The sequence below is a fragment of the Pseudoliparis swirei genome, chromosome 22, assembly GCF_029220125.1.
Source record: "Pseudoliparis swirei isolate HS2019 ecotype Mariana Trench chromosome 22, NWPU_hadal_v1, whole genome shotgun sequence".
NCBI lineage: Eukaryota > Metazoa > Chordata > Actinopteri > Perciformes > Liparidae > Pseudoliparis > Pseudoliparis swirei.
The window spans coordinates 2564466-2587140 of record NC_079409.1 but is presented as its reverse complement, the minus strand read 5'-3'; the positions used below and the strand labels follow the sequence as shown (position 1 = coordinate 2587140).

Genomic DNA, 22675 nt, shown 5'->3' with positions numbered 1-22675 from the left:
TCTTCTTGAGAAAACCAAACCAAACTGTTTCCGCTGTGGTTGAAGCCAACATGTTCTCCCTTCTACCTCTTGTTGGTATCTACAGTACCAATGGAGACGGTTGCCTAGGTTATAGAGATATCCGTATCCTTGCACCGGTTTCATGGGAGATACCACTTTGCAATTTTGGAAATATGGGGGTCAGCAGAAAAATGAGCATTGCTGATACCTTCTGGTTCTGGTTCTGCTGGTGCATGTCGAGGGTAAGCCAACACATTCTCACCCCCCACCCGTCAAATACCAGCGCAGGTTCTCCTCTAGCGCCTATCGGATGGTACCTTTTCAAAAGGGGGCTAGGACAACCGTCAGAACGCTCCTGAAGTCCTTACCACACAGTAGTTCTTCTCCAGTAACACACTGCACTACGTCCAAGTGGCGGACTCTCAGGACTACTTTCAGGACCTGGACCAGGTCTTATAGAGCAGTCTACCTTTCACTCAGGGATCTCAACCCACGCAAAGGAAGTCAACGCTAGACCCAACACTGCGGTCTGAGATGAAGGCTCATCCGTCCGCTCAGCCGACGAGATGCGACGTGTTCCCTCGACGCGCCGAAGATCCTGAAGACCTTCGTGTTTCTCGGGTCTTGCGACACGTCCTTTAAAACGGGTACCAGACATCCGGTGTTCTGGGTCGGCCGGTCCAACGGATTCATCGTCTCTACGCGTGTAGAATACCTGCCAGATCTTTACGAGGATAAGAAAAGCTCAAAGCCCGCGTGGAGGTGTGGCGTGGGCCGATGGGCTCCGTGAACATGACAAAGGCAGCAACACTTATTATTGCATGTTGTTTTTCCGTCATCCGGTTGATGTTCCGGTTCCATCCAGAAGTCATCGCCCCCCCCCCCCCCCCCGTCAGACAGATTGCTAATGTTTATACTTCCAGCACCATGAATCAACTCCCGTCGCACTTCATTTGGTCTATTGCAGACGCCCGTATCTCAGAAAGGTTCCCAGAAGACACGATGCGTCTCTCTAATGACCCGATGATGTCAACCAGGCTCGTGAAAAAATCTTTCCGACACATTCCTGAGCAATACACTCACACACACACACACACACCGATTAATGAAAGGCTGAGAGAAAGAGAGAGAGAGAGAGAGAGAGAGAGAGAGAGAGAGAGGAAAAACCAAAATAGCCGGCTGTGAGAGTCGCCTCCAGACTTGAGTCACTTCTCACCGGTTGTTTTTCACGACACTTCTTCACCTGCGCCGTCTCCTATCCAGGTGAGTGGAGTTGGATTTATGTTGTTTAAAAGTTGTTGTTTTGACTCTTAATATACAAAATGTTTCCGCCGAGTTGTTTTCGGTTTACAACGCGCTGCGTTCGTAACGTTTAGAGGACGGATTTCAGTGGATTATAAAATGTATTTCATTTCATTTGGAGAGTCAAAGGTTGAGCTCTGGAGTTTTACGATGGTTAAATAAACACAAGCTGGCACTGTGTCAACAGAGGTATTGAATCTGTCACCCATCAATCATCACTGAGTCATCGCCCACCAGAAGCCTGTCACATAGGACCCGCCCATTCGTTATCAGCCGATTGAATAGAGCGTTATCGGAGGTTATCGCTACCGTGAAAAGGGAAAAACTACTTCTAGCACGTCGTAAAATACAACGTACGACTAAATGTCAACAAGGACTGAAGGATCCTCTGGGAAACTTTAAATTTCCTCAGCTGCCTGAGGTGGTAGAGGCGCTGCCTTGCCTTTCTCACCAGAGTGTCTGTGTTTGTTGACCATGTCAGATCCTCGGTGATGTGGACTCCCAGGTATTTATACCCGCTCACCCTCTCCACAGTAGTCCCGTTAATCCCCAGTGGTGAGTACGTCCTCTGTTGTTGTGCCCTCCTAAAGTCCACAATCAGCTCCTTAGTTTTGGTGACATTCATGATGAGGCTGTTGTCCTGGCACCAGAGTGACAGATCAGCAACTTCCTCCAGGTAGGCCTTCTCGTCGTTGTCGGAGATCAGGCCCACCACCACTGTGTCATCCGCAAACTTGATGATGGTGTTGAGCTGAACCTGGCCACACAGTCATGTGTGTACAGGGAGTACAGTAGGGGCTGAGGACGCAACCCTGGGGGATCCTGTGTTCAGGGTGAGGGATTTGAGGTGTGTCTGCCCACCCTGACCACCTGTGGCCTGGCGGTCAGGAAGTCCAGGATCCAAGCACACAGGGGGGTGTTCAGTCCCAGCTCAATCAGCTTGCCGGCCAGTCTGGAGGGGACTATGGTGTTGAAAGCTGAACTATAATCAATGAACAGCAGTCTCACATAGCCCCCCCTCTGGCTGTCCAGATGAGAGAGTGTGGTGTGCAGTACCTGGGAGACAGCATCATCTGTGGATCTGTTTGGGCGATAAGCAAACTGCAGCGGGTCCATGGAGGAAGGGCAGCTGCTGCGGTCAGGCAGGCGCCTCCGTAGTCACGCTGCAAGAACAGAGAGACTGAGACGGAGTTTCTTTCCTCAGGCCATCAGGACTGTGAACTCCGACCTCACCAGGACCCCCACATAGACCCACACAACTGCCCCTCTTAGGCACACACACACACACACACACACACACACACACACACACACACACACACACACACACACACACACACACACACACACTTACTGTAAATATTGTGTTGTTTTTTATTGTAAATAGTGTGTACTTGTTGCCCTTGCACATTCCTGCTGAGCATTGCCACTTTCATTTCACTGCACACCCTGTGTGTGTATGTGACAAATAAAACATCTTGAATCTTGAATCTTGAAAAGTATGATCAGTAGATTTACTGTACTGAAGCATAATTTAGAGTTAGAGTTAGTAAACTTTACTTACTTTACTGTCTTTTCTTACACATTCTACTTTCACTTGACTACATTGAGAGGTAAATAGTGTGTTGTTTATCTGGAATTAGCTGGCATGTAGCGACCACTTTAACAATGTAAGCTTCTGCATTCAAAACACAGAAAGATTTAGTTAGAAGCAAAGTGTTTTTACAGTGCGGTTGTGTAATGTTAATCATAATATCATAACATGGTCTGATCACCTCCTCTGCCCATGAGCCATCACCGGCATCGCCCCCCTGTGATGGCTCACACGACACGAGGAGCACTCAGCTCAACTTCTCCTCACGTCTATTTCATGTTTATTTAGAAGTTAAGAGTTTCAGAAGGATGTTCAAACCTTCATGTTCTATATCTCTGACGGAGAACCTTAAAAAGGTCACGTTCTACATCTCTGATGGAGAACCTTAAAAAGGTCACGTTCTTCACCTCTAATGGAGAACCTTACAAAGGTCACACACACACATAGGTGACACCCATAGGTTTGTCTGTGTGTAGGAAGCAAACTTGGGTGCCGAATGTTCACAAGTTAAGAACATATGAACACATGAACACATGAATACATGAACACATGAACTCATGAACACATGAATACATGAACACATGAACACATGAACAAATGAACACATGAACAAATGAACACATGAATACATGAACACATGAACATATGAACACATGAACACATGAACACATGAACACATGAACACAGGAACACATGAACACATGAACACATGAACACATGAACACATGAATACATGAACACATGAACACATGAACACATGAACCCATGAATACATGAACACATGAACCCATGAATACATGAACACATGAACACATGAATACATGAACACATGAATACATGAACTCATGAACACATGAATACATGAACACATGAATACATGAACACATGAACACATGAATACATGAACACATGAACTCATGAACACATGAATACATGAACAAATGAACACATGAACTCATGAACAAATGAATACATGAACACATGAACACATGAACACATGAACTCATGAACACATGAACAAATGAACACATGAACACATGAATACATGAACTCATGAACACACGAATACATGAATACATGAACACATGAACACATGAACACATGAACACATGAACTCATGAACACATGAATACATGAACACATGAACACATGAACAAATGAACACATGAACACACGAACTCATGAACACATGAACACATGAACTCATGAACACATGAACTCATGAACACATGAATACATGAACAAATGAACACATGAATACATGAATACATGAACACATGAACAAATGAACACATGAATACATGAACACATGAATACATGAACTCATGAACACATGAACACATGAACACATGAACTCATGAACACATGAACACATGAACACATGAACTCATGAACACATGAACACATGAACAAATGAACACATGAATACATGAACACAAGAATACATGAACACATGAACACATGAATACATGAACACATGAATACATGAACACATGAACTCATGAACACATGAACACATGAACACATGAACACATGAACTCATGAACACATGAACTCATGAACACATGAATACATGAACACATGAATACATGAATACATGAACACATGAATACATGAACACATGAATACATGAACAAATGGACACATGAATACATGAACACATGAACAAATGAACACATGAACAAATGAACACATGAATACATGAACTCATGAACACATGAACACATGAACTCATGAACACATGAATACATGAACACATAAATACATGAACACATGAACACATGAACAAATGAACACATGAATACATGAACAAATGAATACATGAACACATGAATACATGAACAAATGAACACATGAACACATGAACAAATGAACACATGAACACATGAATACATGAACAAATGAACACATGAATACATGAACAAATGAACACATGAATACATGAACACATGAACAAATGAACACATGAATACATCAACAAATGAACTCATGAACACATGAACACATGAACAAATGAACTCAAGAATACATGAACACATGAACACATGAACTCATGAACAAATGAACACATGAATACATGAACACATGAACAAATGAACACATGAATACATGAACACATGAACTCATGAACAAATGAACACATGAACAAATGAACACATGAATACATGAACACATGAATACATGAACACATGAACACATGAACTCATGAACACATGAATACATGAACACATGAACACATGAATACATGAACACATGAACAAATGAACACATGAATACATCAACACATGAACAAATGAACACATGAATACATGAACACATGAACTCATGAACAAATGAACACATGAACAAATGAACACATGAATACATGAACACATGAACACATGAACAAATGAACACATGAACAAATGAACACATTAATACATGAACAAATGAACTCATGAACACATGAACACATGAACAAATGAACTCATGAATACATGAACACATGAACTCATGAACAAATGAACACATGAACAAATGAACTCATGACCACATGAACAAATGAACACATGAATACATGAACACATGAACACATGAACACATGAATACATGAACACATGAACACATGAACTCATGAACACATGAACTCATGAACACATGAATACATGAACACATTAACTCATGAACACATGAACTCATGAACACATGAACACATGAATACATGAACACATGAATACATGAACACATGAATACATGAACACATGAACAAATGAACTCATGAACACATGAACACATGAATACATGAACACATGAACAAATGAACTCATGAACACATTAACTCATGAACACATGAACTCATGAACACATGAACAAATGAACTCATGAACACATGAATACATGAACACATGAACACATGAACTCATGAACACATGAACACATGAACAAATGAACAAATGAACACATGAATACATGAACACATGAACACATGAACACATGAACACATGAATACATGTCCAGCTCTCTTTCTGGGGGGCCGAAGTGTAACACACCCGACCCTCTGTCTGTGGTGCTGTTGCATTGTGGGTAATGTAGGAATCAGCACGCGTGGAGGAAAACAAAGGTGTTTTTCAGCAACCTGTCCATCAAGAGTCCACATTCTGGTTTGACAGGTCTTTCCACAACATTTAAGGCCTTGATTGCACCGTTTCAGACGATGACGTCATGTGTCTCGCTCTCTTCCTGCTGAGCTCGTCCCGCGGAGCGGCGCAGGTGGATCAGGTGTCGCTCCGGACAATGCGCCGCTGTGTTCACTGAGCGTGACGTCATGACGGCGTCTACAATAACATCTGCATTCAAACCGTCAAGCTGACGGGCCGCATGGTTAGTGCACATTCCTTTAACAGAGAGAGGGAGGGGGGAGAGGAGGAAGCAGTAGATTATCAATAAACTCTGACGGGAAAGTTGACGTCAGAGAATAGAGTTTGACTCTTTATGTAAATCCATTTCCTTGATAACAAACATCTTCTTCTTCTTCTTCTTCTTCTTCTTCTTCTTCTTCTTCTTCTTCTTCTTCTTCTTCTTCTTCTTCTTCTTCTTCTTCTTCTTCTTCTCATTAATCACTACATCTCTTAACATACCCCCCCCCCCCCCCCCCGAGCCTCTATAGGCCACATCCCTAAACATGTATAAATGTCTAAGTTTCCATCAACAGTCAACACCCTAAAACTTAATTTTCGTCATCTCTGAGACTCCTGACGATAATGAAGGATTATAAAGCTCCAGCGGTCCATGTGGTCTGAGGACCAGCTGGGGACCAGCCGTCCATGTGGTCTGAGGACCAGCTGGGGACCAGCCGTCCATGTGGTCTGAGGACTAGCCGTCCATGTGGTCTGGGGACTAGCCGTCCATGTGGTCTGGGGACCAGCCGTCCATGTGGTCTGGGGACCAGCCGTCCATGTGGTCTGAGGACTAGCCGTCCATGTGGTCTGGGGACTAGCCGTCCATGTGGTCTGAGGACCAGTCGTCCATGTGGTCTGGGGACCAGCCGTCCATGTGGTCTGGGGACCAGCCGTCCATGTGGTCTGGGGACCAGTCGTCCATGTGGTCTGAGGACCAGTCGTCCATGTGGTCTGCGGACTAGCCGTCCATGTGGTCTGGGGACCAGCCGTCCATGTGGTCTGGGGACTAGCCGTCCATGTGGTCTGGGGACTAGCCGTCCATGTGGTCTGGGGACCAGCCGTCCATGTGGTCTGGGGACTAGCCGTCCATGTGGTCTGGGGACCAGCCGTCCATGTGGTCTGCGGACTAGCCGTCCATGTGGTCTGGGGACCAGCCGTCCATGTGGTCTGGGGACTAGCCGTCCATGTGGTCTGGGGACTAGCCGTCCATGTGGTCTGGGGACTAGCCGTCCATGTGGTCTGGGGACTAGCCGTCCATGTGGTCTGAGGACCAGTTGTCCATGTGGTCTGGGGACCAGCCGTCCATGTGGTCTGGGGACCAGCCGTCCATGTGGTCTGGGGACTAGCCGTCCATGTGGTCTGGGGACCAGCCGTCCATGTGGTCTGGGGACCAGCCGTCCATGTGGTCTGGGGACTAGCCGTCCATGTGGTCTGGGGACCAATTCAATTCAATTCAATTCAGTTTATTTGTATAGCCCAATTTCACAAATTACAAATTTGTCTCGGAGTGCTTTACAATCTGTACACATAGACATCCCTGCCCCAAAACCTCACATCGGACCAGGAAAAACTCCCAAATAACCCTTCAGGGGGAAAAAAAGGGAAGAAACCTGCAGGAGAGCAACAGAGGAGGATCCCTCTCCAGGATGGACAGAACAATAGATGTCATGTGACCAGAAGGACAGATTTAGAGTTAAAATACATTCAATGAATATGACAGAGTGTATGAATAGTTCATAGTAGGCATATTCCACGATGGAGACCTCCACGATCCATCAGGCAGATGGCGGTGGGGAGGAGGGGGCGGAGTCTCAACAGTGGGCGGAGTCTCAACAGGACAGTGGCGTAGTCAGGAGCAGGAATTCCACGACCCAGACCTCAATGATCCATCAGGCAGATAGGATCTATGCCGTCTCATAGAGTCCGATGACCCCATGAGACGTGAAGTCAAAAGGACTCCGGGGAGAAAGCAGAGTTAGTAACGTGTGATTGAGAGATGAAAATTCATCCTTAAGGAGAGAAAAAGAGGAGATACGTACTCAGTGCATCCTAAAACGTCCCCCGGCAGCTATAAGCCTATAGCAGCATATCCAGGGGCTGGACCAGGGCAAACCTGATTTAGCCCTAACTATAAGCTCTGTCAAAGAGGAAAGTCTTAAGTCTACTCTTAAATGAGGTGACTGTGTCTCTAGGAACTACAAGTAGCTCTCTAGTGGGGCAATATGGTACTACAAGCTCCTTAAGATATGATGGTGCATCACCAATCAAGGCTTTGTAGGTTAAGAGAAGAATTTTAAAAGTGATTCTTGATTTTACGGGGAGCCAGTGCAGAGCAGCTAGTGCAGGAGTAATGTGATCTCTTTTCTTAGTTTTAGTGAGAATACGAGCTGCAGCATTCTGGATCAACTGGAGGGACCTAAGAGACTTATTAGAGCAGCCTGATAATAAGGAGTTGCAGTAATCCAGTCTCGAAGTAACGAACGCGTGAACCAATTTTTCTGCATCTTTTTGAGACAAGATGTGCCTGATTTTTGAAATATTACGTAGATGAAAGAATGCAGTCCTTGAGATTTGCTTTACGTGGGAGTTAAAGGACAAGTCCCGATCAAAGATAACGCCAAGATTCTTTACAGTGGTGTTGGATGCTAGGGCAATGCCGTCTACAGAATCCACATCACCAGATAATTGATCTCTGAGGTGCTCAGGGCCGATTAAAATTACTTCGGTTTTGTCTGAGTTTAACATCAAGAAGTTGCAGGTCATCCATGTTTTTATGTCTTTAAGACATGCTTGCATTTTACGGAGTTGGTTGCTCTCCTCTGGTTTTATCGATAAATATAGTTGAGTATCATCTGCATAACAATGAAAGTTTATGGAGTGTTTCCTGATAATATTGCCCAAAGGAAGCATGTATAAGGTAAATAAAATTGGTCCAAGCACAGAACCTTGTGGAACTCCGTGATTAACGTTGGTGGTTATCGAGGCGTCATCGTTTACAAATACAAATTGAGATCGATCTGATAAATAGGATTTAAACCAAATTAGTGCCGTGCCTGAAATGCCAATCGACTGCTCCAGTCTCTGTAACAGGATGTCATGGTCAATGGTGTCGAATGCAGCACTAAGGTCTAACAAGACCAGGACAGAGAGGAGTCCTTTATCTGCTGCCATTAAGAGGTCATTTGTAATTTTCACCAGTGCCGTCTCGGTGCTGTGGTGTTTTCTAAATCCTGATTGAAATTTCTCAAATAAACTATTATGATGTAGAAAGTCGCACAACTGATTTGCGACCACTTTCTCAAGGATCTTGGAGAGGAAGGGGAGGTTAGAGATCGGTCTGTAGTTAGCCAATACCTCTGGATCCAGAGTGGGCTTCTTCAGGAGAGGTTTAATAACAGCCACCTTGAAGGAGTGTGGTACGTGGCCTGTTAGCAGAGACACATTGATAATATCTAATAGAGAGCCGCCAATTAAAGGCAAAACGTCTTTAAGCAGCCTCGTCGGGATGGGGTCCAAGAGACAGGTAGATGTGTTCGAAGTAGAAACCGTTGAAGATAATTGGTCACGGTTGATGGGAGAAAAGCCCTCCAAATATACACCAGGGCATACAGCGGTTTCCAAGGCCATTCCACTTGAGGACAGATTGGCACAGGTTATGGGCAAGAGAATATTAATCTTGTCCCTAATAGTTAAAATCTTTTCATTAAAGAAGTTCATAAAGTCATTACCACTGAGGTTTATAGGAATGCTCGGCTCCACAGAGCTGTGACTCTCTGTCAGCCTGGCTACAGTGCTAAAGAGAAACCTGGGGTTGTTTTTATTTTTTTCTATTACTGATGAGTAATAGGCTGCTCTGGCATTACGGAGGGCCTTCTTATATGTTTTAAGACTATCTCGCCAAACTAAGCGGGATTCTTCGAGATTAGTTGAACGCCATATGCGTTCAAGCTTTCGTGACGTTTGCTTCAGTTTGCGGGTCTGAGGGTTATACCAGGGGGCAAACCCCCTTTTCTTCACTGTCTTCTTCTTCAGAGGGGCTATCGAGTCCAGTGTCATTCTCAGAGAGCCTGTGGCACTGTCAACAAGATGATCAATCTGGGACAGACTAAAGTTAGACCAGGAGTCCTCTGTTATATTGAGACGTGGTATCGAATCAAATACAGAAGGAATCGCTTCTTTAAATTTAGCTACAGCACTGTCAGTTAGACATCTGGTGTAGAAACTTTTGACTAACGGAGTACACTCCGGTAGTATAAATTCAAAAGTTATGAGGTTGTGGTCTGACAGAAGAGGATTCTGTGGGAAGACGTTCAAATGCTCAATGTCAACGCCATAAGTAAGAACAAGATCAAGCGTGTGGCCAAAGCTGTGAGTGGGTTTCTGTACTCTCTGACAGAAGCCAATCGAGTCCAACAAGGAGATGAATGCAGCACTAAGGCAATCATTATCAACATCCACATGGATATTAAAATCTCCAACAATAATAACTTTATCGGTTTTAAGAACCAAACTTGATATAAATTCTGAGAATTCAGATATAAACTCTGAATATGGACCTGGTGGCCGGTACAGAATCACAAATAGAATTGGCTGTAGTGTTTTCCAGGTTGGATGTGAAAGACTAAGAACAAGGCTTTCAAATGAGGTGTAGTGTAATTTAGGTTGAGGATTAATTAATAGGCTCGATTCAAAGATGGCTGCTACTCCACCTCCTCGACCGGTGCCTCGAGGAATGTGAGTATTAATATGACTTGGAGGAGTCGATTCATTCAGGCAGACATATTCTTCATGGCTCAGCCAGGTTTCAGTTAGACAACGTAAATCAATGTGATTATCTGATATTAAATCATTTAGTAACACAGCTTTAGATGACAGAGATCGAATATTTAGGAGACCACATTTAATAGACCTATTTTGTTGCATTGCTGAAATAATTGTGTTAACTTGTATAAGGTTATTGTGTACGACTCCTCTTCTGCTTACTTTTGATTTATTTAATTGAAGTGGCCGTGGGACAGACACAGTCTCTACTCTAGAGTCATAGGTGGGTAACTGCTCGAATGGAAGAGCAGAGAAGGGTGTTAAACTACAACTCTGCTCCCGGTTCCTGATCTGAACCCTGGGTTGTCATGGATACGGTGATCAACTTGGTCATATTCGCAGAAATGAGACGCGCTCCGTCCAACGTGGGATGGATGCCGTCTCTCCTCATCAGATCAGGCTTTCCCCAGAAAGTCTTCCAGTTGTCTACGTAGCCCACATTATTCGCTGGGCACCACCTCGACAGCCAGCGGTTGAAAGACGACATTCGGCTAAACAATTCGTCTGTCTGCAAATTTGGGAGAGGGCCAGAGAAAATTACGGTGTCCGACAACGTCTTGGCATAAGCACACACCGATTCCACATTAATTTTAGTGACTTCCGACCGACGGGCTCGGGCGTCATTACCACCGGCGTGTATTACAATCTGACTGTATCTCCGCTTATCCTTAGCCAGCAGCTTCAAACAAGACTCCACGCCGCCCGCTCTGGTCCCCGGGAGGCACACGACTCTAGTCCGCGGCCGCTATTTTCACGTTCCTGACTATAGAGCTCCCGATAACCAGGGTGTGTTCCTCAGCGGGTGTGTCGCTGAGCAGGGAAAACTGGTTGGAGACGTGAAGTGGTTGGTGCACAGCGGGCTTCTGTGTAGACTTACTACTCCTGCGAACAGTTACCCACGATCCCGGCTGATCGGGCACCACCGGAGAACAGCTAACAGCTGACTGTAGCTCCGCGCCGGCTACGGGAGAGGGCGGGCTAACTAGCATAGCTGTCTGAGCTTCGATAGCGCGGAGCCGTGCATCTAACCCACTTAGACCTGCCTCCAACCTGCAAATAAACTACACTTGTTGCATGTATCGTTATCATTAAGGGAGGCAGGGGGATAACTATACATGAGACACACTGAGCAAGAGGGAGCGGGAGGGAGAGAAGAAGAAGTCATGCTCGCTGTTGAGCTGGCAACAAGAGCTTACCGGAAGAGTGAGATGATGCGTTCAGGAGCAGCTGGAAAAAATGTGCCTCACGACGACCCAGAGTTTACTGGAACGCAGACTGCTCTTTCATGTGTGTTTGTCGTCCATGTGGTCTGGGGACTAGCCGTCCATGTGGTCTGGGGACCAGTCGTCCATGTGGTCTGGGGACTAGCCGTCCATGTGGTCTGGACAACGAGCACCGACCCAGAGGACGGCAGCGTATCAAAAGGCCAATAATCAATAACTCATTAATCTTGGTCCATTGGTGCAATTTTGTATTTTATTGAATTTGTTTCCACCTCCAGTCATCAGGAGGAGCTGTGACCTATACCTGCATATCAAAGGATAACAATCAATAATCAATAACTCATTAATCTCGTTCCCTTGGCGCTCCGGCGTTGATCAACAATGGAAAAGCAGCTCGCACTAAAGTCACTGCAATCTGCACCGAGAATCAAGCCAACATTTAATTACCTTTATTGACCCCCCCTCATGCACACACACACACACACACACACACACACACACACACACACACACACACACACACACACCTACACACACACACACACACACACACACACGCTGTGGTTTATTCTGCTGGAAGACGGTAGAGCGTGGCGTGGGTAGAGCGCGGCGTGGGTAGAGCGCGGCGTGGGTAGAGCACGGCGTGGGTAGAGCGTGGCGTGGGTAGAGCACGGCGTGGGTAGAGCACGGCGTGTGTAGAGCACGGCGTGGGTAGAGCGCGGCGTGGGTAGAGCACGGCGTGGGTAGAGCGCGGCGTGGGTAGAGCACGCCACGGCATGAGGCCTCACTCTAAAAGACCAGAGGGGAATCAACAGACTAGAGGGAACTGGTCTAGAGCGGGTTAGTCCTGAGGCTGCTGTGTGGTGATCAAGTATTATTTATATATATATTGTCTTATATATATATATATATATATATATATATGATTTTTAAAAAAATATATATATTTAATTATATTCATATGTGTATACATATATATATATATATATTAAAATATATATATGTAGTGGCCATTTGTCGTCCGTAATCAAACAAAATGATAAATCAAACCGCCACTGATGCACCGTGGGTTTTGGTGTTGACGCATGCGAAAGAAAGTACTGTCCATTTCCGCCTGTTAGTATTCTGATAATTTATTTCTTAAACCAACAAAAAAAGAACAAACTAAATGTTGACACTTCCCTGTGCTGTGGTAAAAAAAAACTTTGGCCACCCTGGTGCATGCTGGTCCTATGCCTATCCACCTCTACATATAACCACAGGTGCCCAGTGTTACCCAATCAGTGAACCTAAAACTAAATATATTAAACTAAACTACAACTATCATAAGAAACAACTAACATATAAAAATATAACCTAAATAAGCAATAAACAATCAATATTACTTTACAATAAAACCTAAATACAAATGTCAAATTAAATAGCTCCAACAATATATATATTTATATATATATATATGATTTTTCAAATGTGTATACATATATATATTTAAAAAAATATATATATATATTTATTTATAAAATTCAATCAAACAAAAATAAATACAATTATAAATAAACAATAAAACAAAAATATACATATATATATATACAGGACTGTCTCAGAAAATTAGAATATTGTGATAAAGTTCTTTATTTTCTGTAATGCAATTAAAAAAACAAAAATGTCATGCATTCTGGATTCATTACAAATCAACTGAAATATTGCAAGCCTTTTATTCTGATTTATTGCTGATTATGGCTTACAGTTTAAGAAAACTCAAATATCCTATCTCTAAATATTAGAATATCATGAAAAAGTATACTAGTAGGGTATTAAACAAATCACTTGAATTGTCTAATTAACTTGAAACACCTGCAAGGGTTTCCTGAGCCTTGACAAACACTCAGCTGTTATAAATCTTTTTTTTTACTTGGTCTGAGGAAATATTAAAATTTTATGAGATAGGATTTTAGAGTTTTCTTAAGCTGTAAGCCATAATCAGCAATATTAAAAGAATAAAAGGCTTGCAATATTTCAGTTGATTTGTAATGAATCCAGAATGCATGACATTTTTGATTTTTTAATTGCATTACAGAAAATAAAGAACTTTATCACAATATTCTAATTTTCTGAGACAGTCCTGTATATATACAGTATATATATGGATGATCTTCTCCGTGTGATGAGTGTACAGAGTGAAGTCTGTTTGTTCCACGATGGCACATTTGTGATTTCATGGTTAATGATTGGAACTCGCTGATCTGGTCGATGGTTTCGTCGATGATTTTTGGGCGTTTTCTTTAAAAGTGTGAAAGTATGTAACATTTCGTTTCGACACGACAGGCAAAAATAATGTGGCCTCATTCAGGATCGTTTTTATCATGTTTTATTTTTGGATGAAGCCGTTTGCTACTGAAGCAGCTGTCAGCTGGACTCATGGTTTCCTGTAGTATTTAAATGTAGCTGTGGACAGACAGATGGATCGACACACACACACACACACACACACAACCATATGCATGATGCCCCTCAATTACAAAATCATCTCTCAATGTGAAAGTTTTCTCTTTAAAAAAAAAAACATATCCAAGTTAGCAGGAGAAAAAAAAGAATACAAGCAAACACAAATGAAAGAAAGAAAATAAAAAAGACCATGAACAAGTATGTAAAGGCACCGAGGAAGGAATTAAGAAAAGAAAAATAAAGAAATATAGATCACCCGAATAGAAAAGAGGCACAAAGTTAACGTTAAGAGTAGAGTCAATATCAAATGAACTTCTTCTGTGTGACTAAAGAATATAACGCTGACATGTAATCTCTCCTTTTCTTATCTTTTACAAGTCTGTCTGATGATTTGGACATTGCTTCATTTTAGTGCCCTCCTTATTGGGGCACTTACATCCCCGACTCCGATGCCGTCCGTCGCCTCCGGAGGGCCGTGCCGCCTCCACGCCGCCGGCCGCGCTGCAGACTGTCAGGGCCGGCAGCTGGACGCCGTCCCGTGGAAACATCTCCCATCCACGCTGGAAGTCGTCGATCTCTCCTCCAACGCACTTCGAGCGGTCGGCGCCGACGACTTCCTCCGCCTCCCCCGGCTTCGCGTCCTCCGGCTGCGGTACAACAACATCTCGCACGTCGCCGCCGACGCCTTCAGGAACAACGCGCTGCTGGAGCACCTGGACGTCTTCAACAACTCCCTGGAGGACATTCCTGCCGCGGCTCTGACTCGTCTTCTGAACCTGAGGGAGCTCCACATGTCCAACAACCTGTACCCGCGGGCCACTTTAGCGGAAGGCTTCTCCAAACTGGTGAAACTCCAGGTTCTGTCCCTGGGCGGCCCTCTGGTGAAGGGTCTGAGGAAAGAGGACTTTCAGCCCCTGAGGAACATCAGGTTGAAAGTTTTCGCAATCAAATGCTCCAACAACCTGCGGTTTTACGAGCCCGGAAGTCTACGAGTCATCCAGACTGAGCGGATGGGCTTCGACATGGCGGTGGACCGGCGGCCGGACGCCCTCCCTCGCATGCTGCGTGACCTCGCCAACAAGACCTTCAGCGTGCTCCAATTCCGCAACCTCTTTGAGTTCACCTACTACCTGGAAGAGGAGGACCTCTTCCGGAATTTGCGAGCGGTCACAGCCCAGCAGCTCGTCTTCCACAGAGGCAAATTCAATGAGAATCTCCTCAGGATGGCCTTGATGAACCTACAAGTCACGCCCGTCAACAGCTTGAGGCTTCAGTACATCGACTTTGCCCGTTCGCCCACGTTTGTTGACAGCGGGGCGAGTTCCAGCATCACGGACCTGAATCTGGATCAGTTGGATCTTTGGTGAGCATCTTCTCCTTTCGTGAACAGCATGTTGTGTAGATTAAGTGTTTCAATTCCTCCAGGAAATCACAAAATCAGGAAATGAGACCACAAAGCTCCTCTACAGGAAGTTTCCAGAACTGAAGCATGTCTAATGTCATTCATAAAACTAACCATTTGGTAAACAGCACATTGGCAGCACTACATAACAATACCAATAGACAAAGCATAGAAGCAACCAGAATATGAACAATAGCGATGACAATAGTGAGACACATGTGGCAACATACCTGAAGGTTTTCTTTTCCCACATCTCTGTCTCCTGAAGGTACATCAGCAACCCAGACGTGCTGCGGTTCGACTGGCGCTTCACCTGGTTCAACAAAGTCAAGAACCTGTCCATTCGCCATGTGTACTTCAACTTCGTGCCGTGCGACGCCTGGGTGGAGATGAAAGGCGAGACGTCTCTGGACGTCTCCAACAACCGTCTGGAGAACGCGTTCGTCTACAACAGGCGGTGCGACGACAAGGACGCCGTGCCGAATCTGCGCACGTTCAAGATGAGCTTCAACGAACTGACCAGCCTGGAGGTCTTGTCGGCTATGACGAGAGACTTCCGGCAGCTGCAGGTGTTGGATGTGAGCCACAACAAGCTGGGGTCCGCCTTCACCGGTCGGAACTGCGTCTGGCAAGAGAACATCACGCGGTTCATCGCCCACCACAACCCGCTCGTGAGCGAGGCCCTCCGCTGTCTGCCCACCACGGTGCACCACTTGGATCTGTCCCACTGCGAACTGGACCAGCTGGACTTGACGTACTTCGAGAAAGCCACCGAGCTGAGAGAACTCCTGCTGAGCGGGAATAAAATCAAGTTCATCCCGTCGGCGTGGCGAAGTCCGTCGCTGCGGTCGCTGTCTCTGGACAGCAATTCGTTCGGCATCATCAGCGAGAAGTCCTTCCGGGACATGCCTCGGCTGTCTCAGCTGAGGGCGGGGAACAATCCCTACCACTGCACCTGTGAGCTCCACGCTTTCATCAAGTACACCGTGTCCAGAGCGAAGGTCAACCTCACGGACTGGCCTTGGAACTACAGGTGTTACCACCCGGAGGCCTTGCGCAACACGGCCATGTCCAGCTTTGGCCCCCGGGCGATGGATTGCGACGTCAGAATAGTTATCGGCATCTCAGTCGCCACCACGGCGGTGGCGGTCTTGATCTTGATGCTGATGTGCTATATTTTTGACCTCCCGTGGTACACCAAAGCCACGTATCAGATCGTCCGGGCCAAGTACAGAGCGCACAAGGAAGGAGCGGCGGGGGAACTGGGGTCTTTTACGTATCACGCCTTCATATCGTACAGCCACTCTGATGCCGACTGGGTGAGGGACCAGCTCCTGCCTCGCTTGGAGAGTAACGGGAACTCCTATCATCTGTGCATTCACGAGAGGGACTTCATGCCGGGAAGATGGATCATCGATAACATCATTGATAACATCGAAAGCAGTCGGAAGGTAGAATCCGATCGGCCAGAAGCAGAACGCAACTTTACAAAGCAATTGTGATCCGTGTTTTGATTCTTTTTCTTCGTCCTCAGGTGATCTTCATCCTCTCTCACCACTTCGTCAACAGCGAGTGGTGCAACTACGAGCTGTACTTCGCCCAGCAGAGGGCGGTGGGGAAGACCTTCAGCGACGTCATCCTGGTGGTGAAGGAGCCCCTGGACCCCAGCTCCTTGCCCAGCAAGTACTGCAAGCTGAAGAAGATGATGAGCAACAAGACGTACCTGAAGTGGCCGCAGGAGGTCAGCCAGCAGACCTTCTTCTGGACGCAGCTGAGAGGCGTCCTGGGCAAGCCGACGATGACCGGGAGGAGGGCCCTCAGGACGCCGTCGGAGCGAAGCGTCTCCGTGATCGTGGCCCCCGCGGAGGGGCTTGCGAGGCCGAGCGTGGCGGAAACCAACGTGGAGCCAAACAATGGGATCATCAAATGGAATAACACCGAGCTGTCGAACATGAGACATATCCCCGCCGTTACGTTTTGACTAAAAAGGAGTTAGAAAAACCAAGTTGAGACATTTCTTCAGCTGAAACCCGACGGCCTTTTGTGACCTTTGGGGTTGACCTCAAAACCCTGCTGACATCCGTGGGGAAAGGGTTTGGTTCTCCGGCCCTCAGAGAGACGTGAGGTCGAGTGTCCACGACGAGACTCGCGCTGCAGATTGTTTACTCCCCAGTGATTTGACGCGTTTCAACCAATTTTTTGGGATTTTTCAAAAGTTCATTTAGGTACGCAAATACGTTTTATTACTTTGAAAAACCCTTTTAGTGTGAACATCTTATCAAAAATTGCACTTTATAATCATGTAGAGCTCATCTTGTTAGACTCTACAATCCAAAAAGTGTTGGCAAATATTATTCAGAATTCCTAAGTTTTTCATATCCAACAATTACTTCTTTATTTAATCGACAGTACATCTTTCTTTTAATTACTTTTTACAGGTGCGTAAAACTCTGCTGCTGACACCGTTAACAATTAAAGTATTTTCTTTATGGATTTGGTGAAAGCAGGATTTCAATTATCCAAACACAATGCAGCATACGTTAGATGACTCACGTTAAATGGTTCATATTAATCAGTTCATGGTAATGTTTACATGTTAATTGGTTGATGTTAATTGGTTCATGGTAATTGATTGGTGTTAATTGATTTGTGTTCATTGATTAATGTTAATTAGTTTATGTTAATCGATTCATGTTAATTAATTCATGTTACTTGCACTTACGACTCTAAAATATATATATATTTATAAATCTATATATTAATTTATACATGTATGTATGTATGTATATTAATAAATACATATATTTATATTTGTATATATTTATTTTTCTATATATTTATTTATCTATATTTATTTTTTGAAGTATCGTATGTGCCTGGTTCTCATTCCTTGTGTACATTAATAATGTGTGTACTTCTTCTTCATGAGTGTGTGAATGTGTGTGTGTCCATCATGGAGCGTCTCAGCGTTGGGTCTCTGGAGACGTTCCTTTGGTTCTCCCACAAGAGAGACGAGGGTTCTACTTCCACACGTCAGGTCAAAGAAAAGAGTTTCAGCTCGTCGGTAATAAAATAGCCAAATGTTAAATTTGGAAAAACAATATCTTGTCATGCCAGTCTTTCTTAAAAACACAACACGTGCACACGGTTGACTTTCATCTGACGAGTCCAACGAGGACCTTCTGATTGGCATCAGCGGGCCAACGAGCGGCACGCAAATATCCATCAAGCCTTTATGTATCTTTATATCGGTGGAGATATCGATGTAAATCCACTTCCTGTGGACAGAGAACGTCGTCTGCTGCGCCGAGGAAACAGTTTGGGTTCATTGAATTATTTTAATATTGGAGGAACAATATGCCCATTTAGTTTCACCCTATATATTTATATGGTGTGTGTGTGTGTGTGTGTGTGTAAGTGTTTGTGTGTGTCTTTGTGTGTGTGTGACTGCAATGGCCGCCTCCTCTTTGAAGGGAAAAACCCCATGAGTTAACAATCCACTTAATTTGGTTATTTTTGTATATTAACTCAGTGCTGATGCAGCTTCAACAAGTAGAAATGGGTTTGTTATATAATATATATATATATATATATATATATTATTTACATATGTAAACACATTTAAATGTAGTTATTTTAGCCAATATATGGCAATTGAGTGGATTGTGTTAAAAATAATAATATTTGTTTTAAATAAAATGTGATATTTACATTTACATGAATATATTCATGAATTATTCATCTTTGTTGTAATTTATTTCTATATTTTACCAGATGACATTTAACAGTTTAAATGGTCATAATCGGTGTTACTAAACCACAGGTGGTGTTGCAGCTGTCTGGAGGGGGCGGGGCTTATCAGATATGGGGGGGGGGGGGGGCGGGGCTTATCAGATGCAGGTGAGAGGAGCCCATAAAAGTGATGGGGTGAGAGCCGGAGTCACTTCCTCCTGCAGCCCTCAGCCTTCAGGTGAGTTCTACTCAAGTCCTTAAACTAACTTTAAAGACTAAAGCCGGCGAGAATGTTCTGGAAGATGAGATTGACAGAATATAACATCTATATTATTATAATTGTTTTAATGGTAGAGTTGTTTGTCTGCTCTCTGGTTGTCGACGCTCTCATGGCTCGGCTAATTAACGCCAGCTTAGGCATTTAAAAGGTTTTAATTGGCTCGGGCTGATTAACGCCAATCAGGTGGAGACGTGATGGAGTTTATTCACTATTTATGGGAGAAGCTCCAGAGACCAAGCCGTGGTTCACGGGGTTCATGTGAGGTCGGGCAAGAGGAGCCGGTTCCGCTGCAGGAGGTCTGTCCTTTGTGGCCCCCCCCCCCTCCCCCTCCAGCTCTCAGGTGTCAGCTGGTGTGAGTTCAGACATTTAAACCAGCTGCTTTCATTTGGACCTTTATCGCTTATTTAATTTCTTAATAAGTGAATGTGTGCTGCAGCTTCTTCTTTTGATCCTGTGTTCCCTCCATCATGTTGGAGCAGAGTGACGTGTACCCATCACTTTGTATAATATAGTTAAAATCCTGATCGATAACTAAAGTGTGTTTGACCTGAACCCGGGTCTGCTGCGTGAAGGTTGACGTTGTTGCTCCTCGTAGACGTTCAACCAGACGCCCCGTGATGAACTCCCAGCTGCAGAAGGCCATGGAGGGCCTCATCGAGGTGTTCCACTCCTACTCCGGGAAAGAAGGAGACAAGTACAAGCTGAGCAAACTGGAGCTGAAGAGCCTCCTGCAGGGGGAGCTGGCCGACTTCCTGTCTGTGAGTGTTACGCAATACTTATACCACAGGGGGTGCTGGCCGACTTCCTGTCCATGAGTGCTACGCAATATCTTCTTGTAGATGTGACACGCCCCCTATTTTAAACTTGACACACCTCCTTGTATAGACGTGATACGCCTCTTCTACACATGACACACCCCTTATTCTAGTCGTGACACGCCTCTTCTAGTAGACATGAGCTCGTTCTAATAAAGATCTTATTTTCAGGTTGTACACCAATTCAAATACTTTGAGTGTTTCCTCGAGCCCTTTTCCACCATGTTGGCTGAGTGTCTCGAGTCCTGAGGCTCGTCTGTCTGAAGGTCTTCTGTCTGAGGGTCTTGTAGCAGCAGCTGACCCTGAAGGCTTCTTTCACCAGGTCTAACACAAGAAAACAATTAGCATGTTAAGGATTTTGAATCGTGCAATCATTTCATGACTATAATTGTTACTGTGTTTGTGACGTGTACAACTTTGACAAACTCCAGGCAGATACCAGGCCTACTGAAAGGGGCCCATGACGGGTCCAGGAGGGATCTCATCCCCTGCGCCTTCAAATCGATAGAACTTCAGGGGGCCATCGGAACTGCATCTAGCAAACCTGGATTTATGTGTCCTCTCCTTCCGGTTCAGGCCAGCAAGGACCCCCGCGTGGTCGACAAGATCTTCTCCGACCTGGACGAGAACAAGGACGGCGAGGTGGACTTCCAGGAGTTCGTGGTCCTGGTAGCCGCGCTGACCGTCGCCTGCAACGAGTTCTTCATCGACTGCCACGCCGTGGGCGGCGTGAAGAGCCAGGAGCAGCCCGCCTCCAAGAAAGTCTAACATCACGACATTTAAATCGATAATTCCCTGCGTACGTCGGGCGTTTTAGGGATGAGGCTCAAGCCCCGCCCCCTTTGTAATGATGAAATCACCTGGTGCAAACCTTTTGTTGTCCTTCGAGTCTTCAATCAATAAAAATATCATCCTCATGTTTTGTCTTTTAACCCTTGTGTTGCCTTAGGGTCAATTTGACCCGAATCAATATTACACCCTCGTGTCGCCTTAGGATTAATTTGACCCCATTCAATGTTTAATGTCGGTGTTCTTTCGGTAGTCAACAAACAAACATAAAGTGCCTCACACTTAAACTTGGAAAACAATATTAATTCTAATAATTTTCTGGAGGTTTTAATTGCTGGCGTCAAATTGAACCCAAAGGGTAAAATATGTTAGTAAATATAAAGGTAACAGGAGGGTGAAACATTGAATCGGGTCAAAATGACCCTAAGGCGACAGGAGGGTTAAAAGCTGGACAGCTTGATCTCTTTAGACATGAGCTCACTGCCACCACCCAGTGGCCGATGGGAGTACTGCAGTGGGAGGTCCTCCTAAACCAGCACCGCAGAGGACGATCAGGAACAAAAGGACTCGTGTCACCGTTATTGATTTTAAAGAATAATACATGTTTCAAAATATTTCTCACTCATGTTTCCAGCCTCGAGACTCAAATTGCAGATGTGTGACGGAGGTCAAAGGTCAGACTCAACTCAAGGAGGGATTTTCGGATTGGACACAATGCAGTCTGGGGGAACTCGATATGGAACCTCGACGTCCTGCAGCGCAATGAATTATGAAACGGCTCCTTTACTACATGAATGACATGTCCTAAAGTATTATAAATAATTGAGTACATGGAGATTATTTAATTATCCTTAGTTATTTTGTTAATCACAAATTATTAGTTTAATTATTTGGTACAGGTTATTCATTAGTATCATTAATATGAATAATATAAATCAAAATGTTCAAAGTGAAAAACGTTTCCCCTATTTTGGTTTAAATAGGGGAATAAATTGTAAAATGTAATACAATATACATTTTATGTAATACAGGACTGTCTCAGAAAATTAGAATATTGTGATAAAGTTCTTTATTTTCTGTAATGCAATTAAAAAAACAAAAATGTCATGCATTC

At 44.5% G+C, this 22675-nt stretch overlaps 2 protein-coding genes across 2 annotated transcripts; both read left to right on the top strand.

Annotated features, from left to right (window-relative positions):
* The first annotated feature begins 1167 nt into the window (after positions 1–1167).
* On the top strand, positions 1168–19534 carry tlr18 (toll-like receptor 18). The gene is made up of 4 exons (XM_056405879.1): positions 1168–1263; positions 14922–15906; positions 16214–17396; positions 17480–19534. Exons 2-4 carry the CDS (start codon positions 14930–14932, stop codon positions 17924–17926), a joined length of 2607 nt encoding a protein of 868 aa, XP_056261854.1. The 5' UTR covers positions 1168–1263; positions 14922–14929; the 3' UTR covers positions 17927–19534.
* A 1040-nt stretch (positions 19535–20574) lies between these two features.
* s100a1 (S100 calcium binding protein A1) lies at positions 20575–21653 on the top strand. Its single transcript, XM_056406009.1, has 2 exons — positions 20575–20715; positions 21349–21653. Exons 1-2 carry the CDS (start codon positions 20575–20577, stop codon positions 21538–21540), a joined length of 333 nt encoding a protein of 110 aa, XP_056261984.1. The 3' UTR covers positions 21541–21653.
* Positions 21654–22675: the final 1022 nt, after the last annotated feature.

Coding starts and splice junctions, on each gene's coding strand:
- s100a1 (XM_056406009.1), top strand. CDS start 20,575: ATGAACTCCCAGCTGCAGAAGGCCATGGAGGGCCTCATCGAGGTGTTC. Junction 20,716..21,348: donor AGCTGGCCGACTTCCTGTCT/GTGAGTGTTACG, acceptor CTTCCGGTTCAG/GCCAGCAAGGACCCCCGCGT.
- tlr18 (XM_056405879.1), top strand. CDS start 14,930: ATGATTTGGACATTGCTTCATTTTAGTGCCCTCCTTATTGGGGCACTT. Junction 15,907..16,213: donor CTGGATCAGTTGGATCTTTG/GTGAGCATCTTC, acceptor TGTCTCCTGAAG/GTACATCAGCAACCCAGACG. Junction 17,397..17,479: donor ACATCGAAAGCAGTCGGAAG/GTAGAATCCGAT, acceptor CTTCGTCCTCAG/GTGATCTTCATCCTCTCTCA.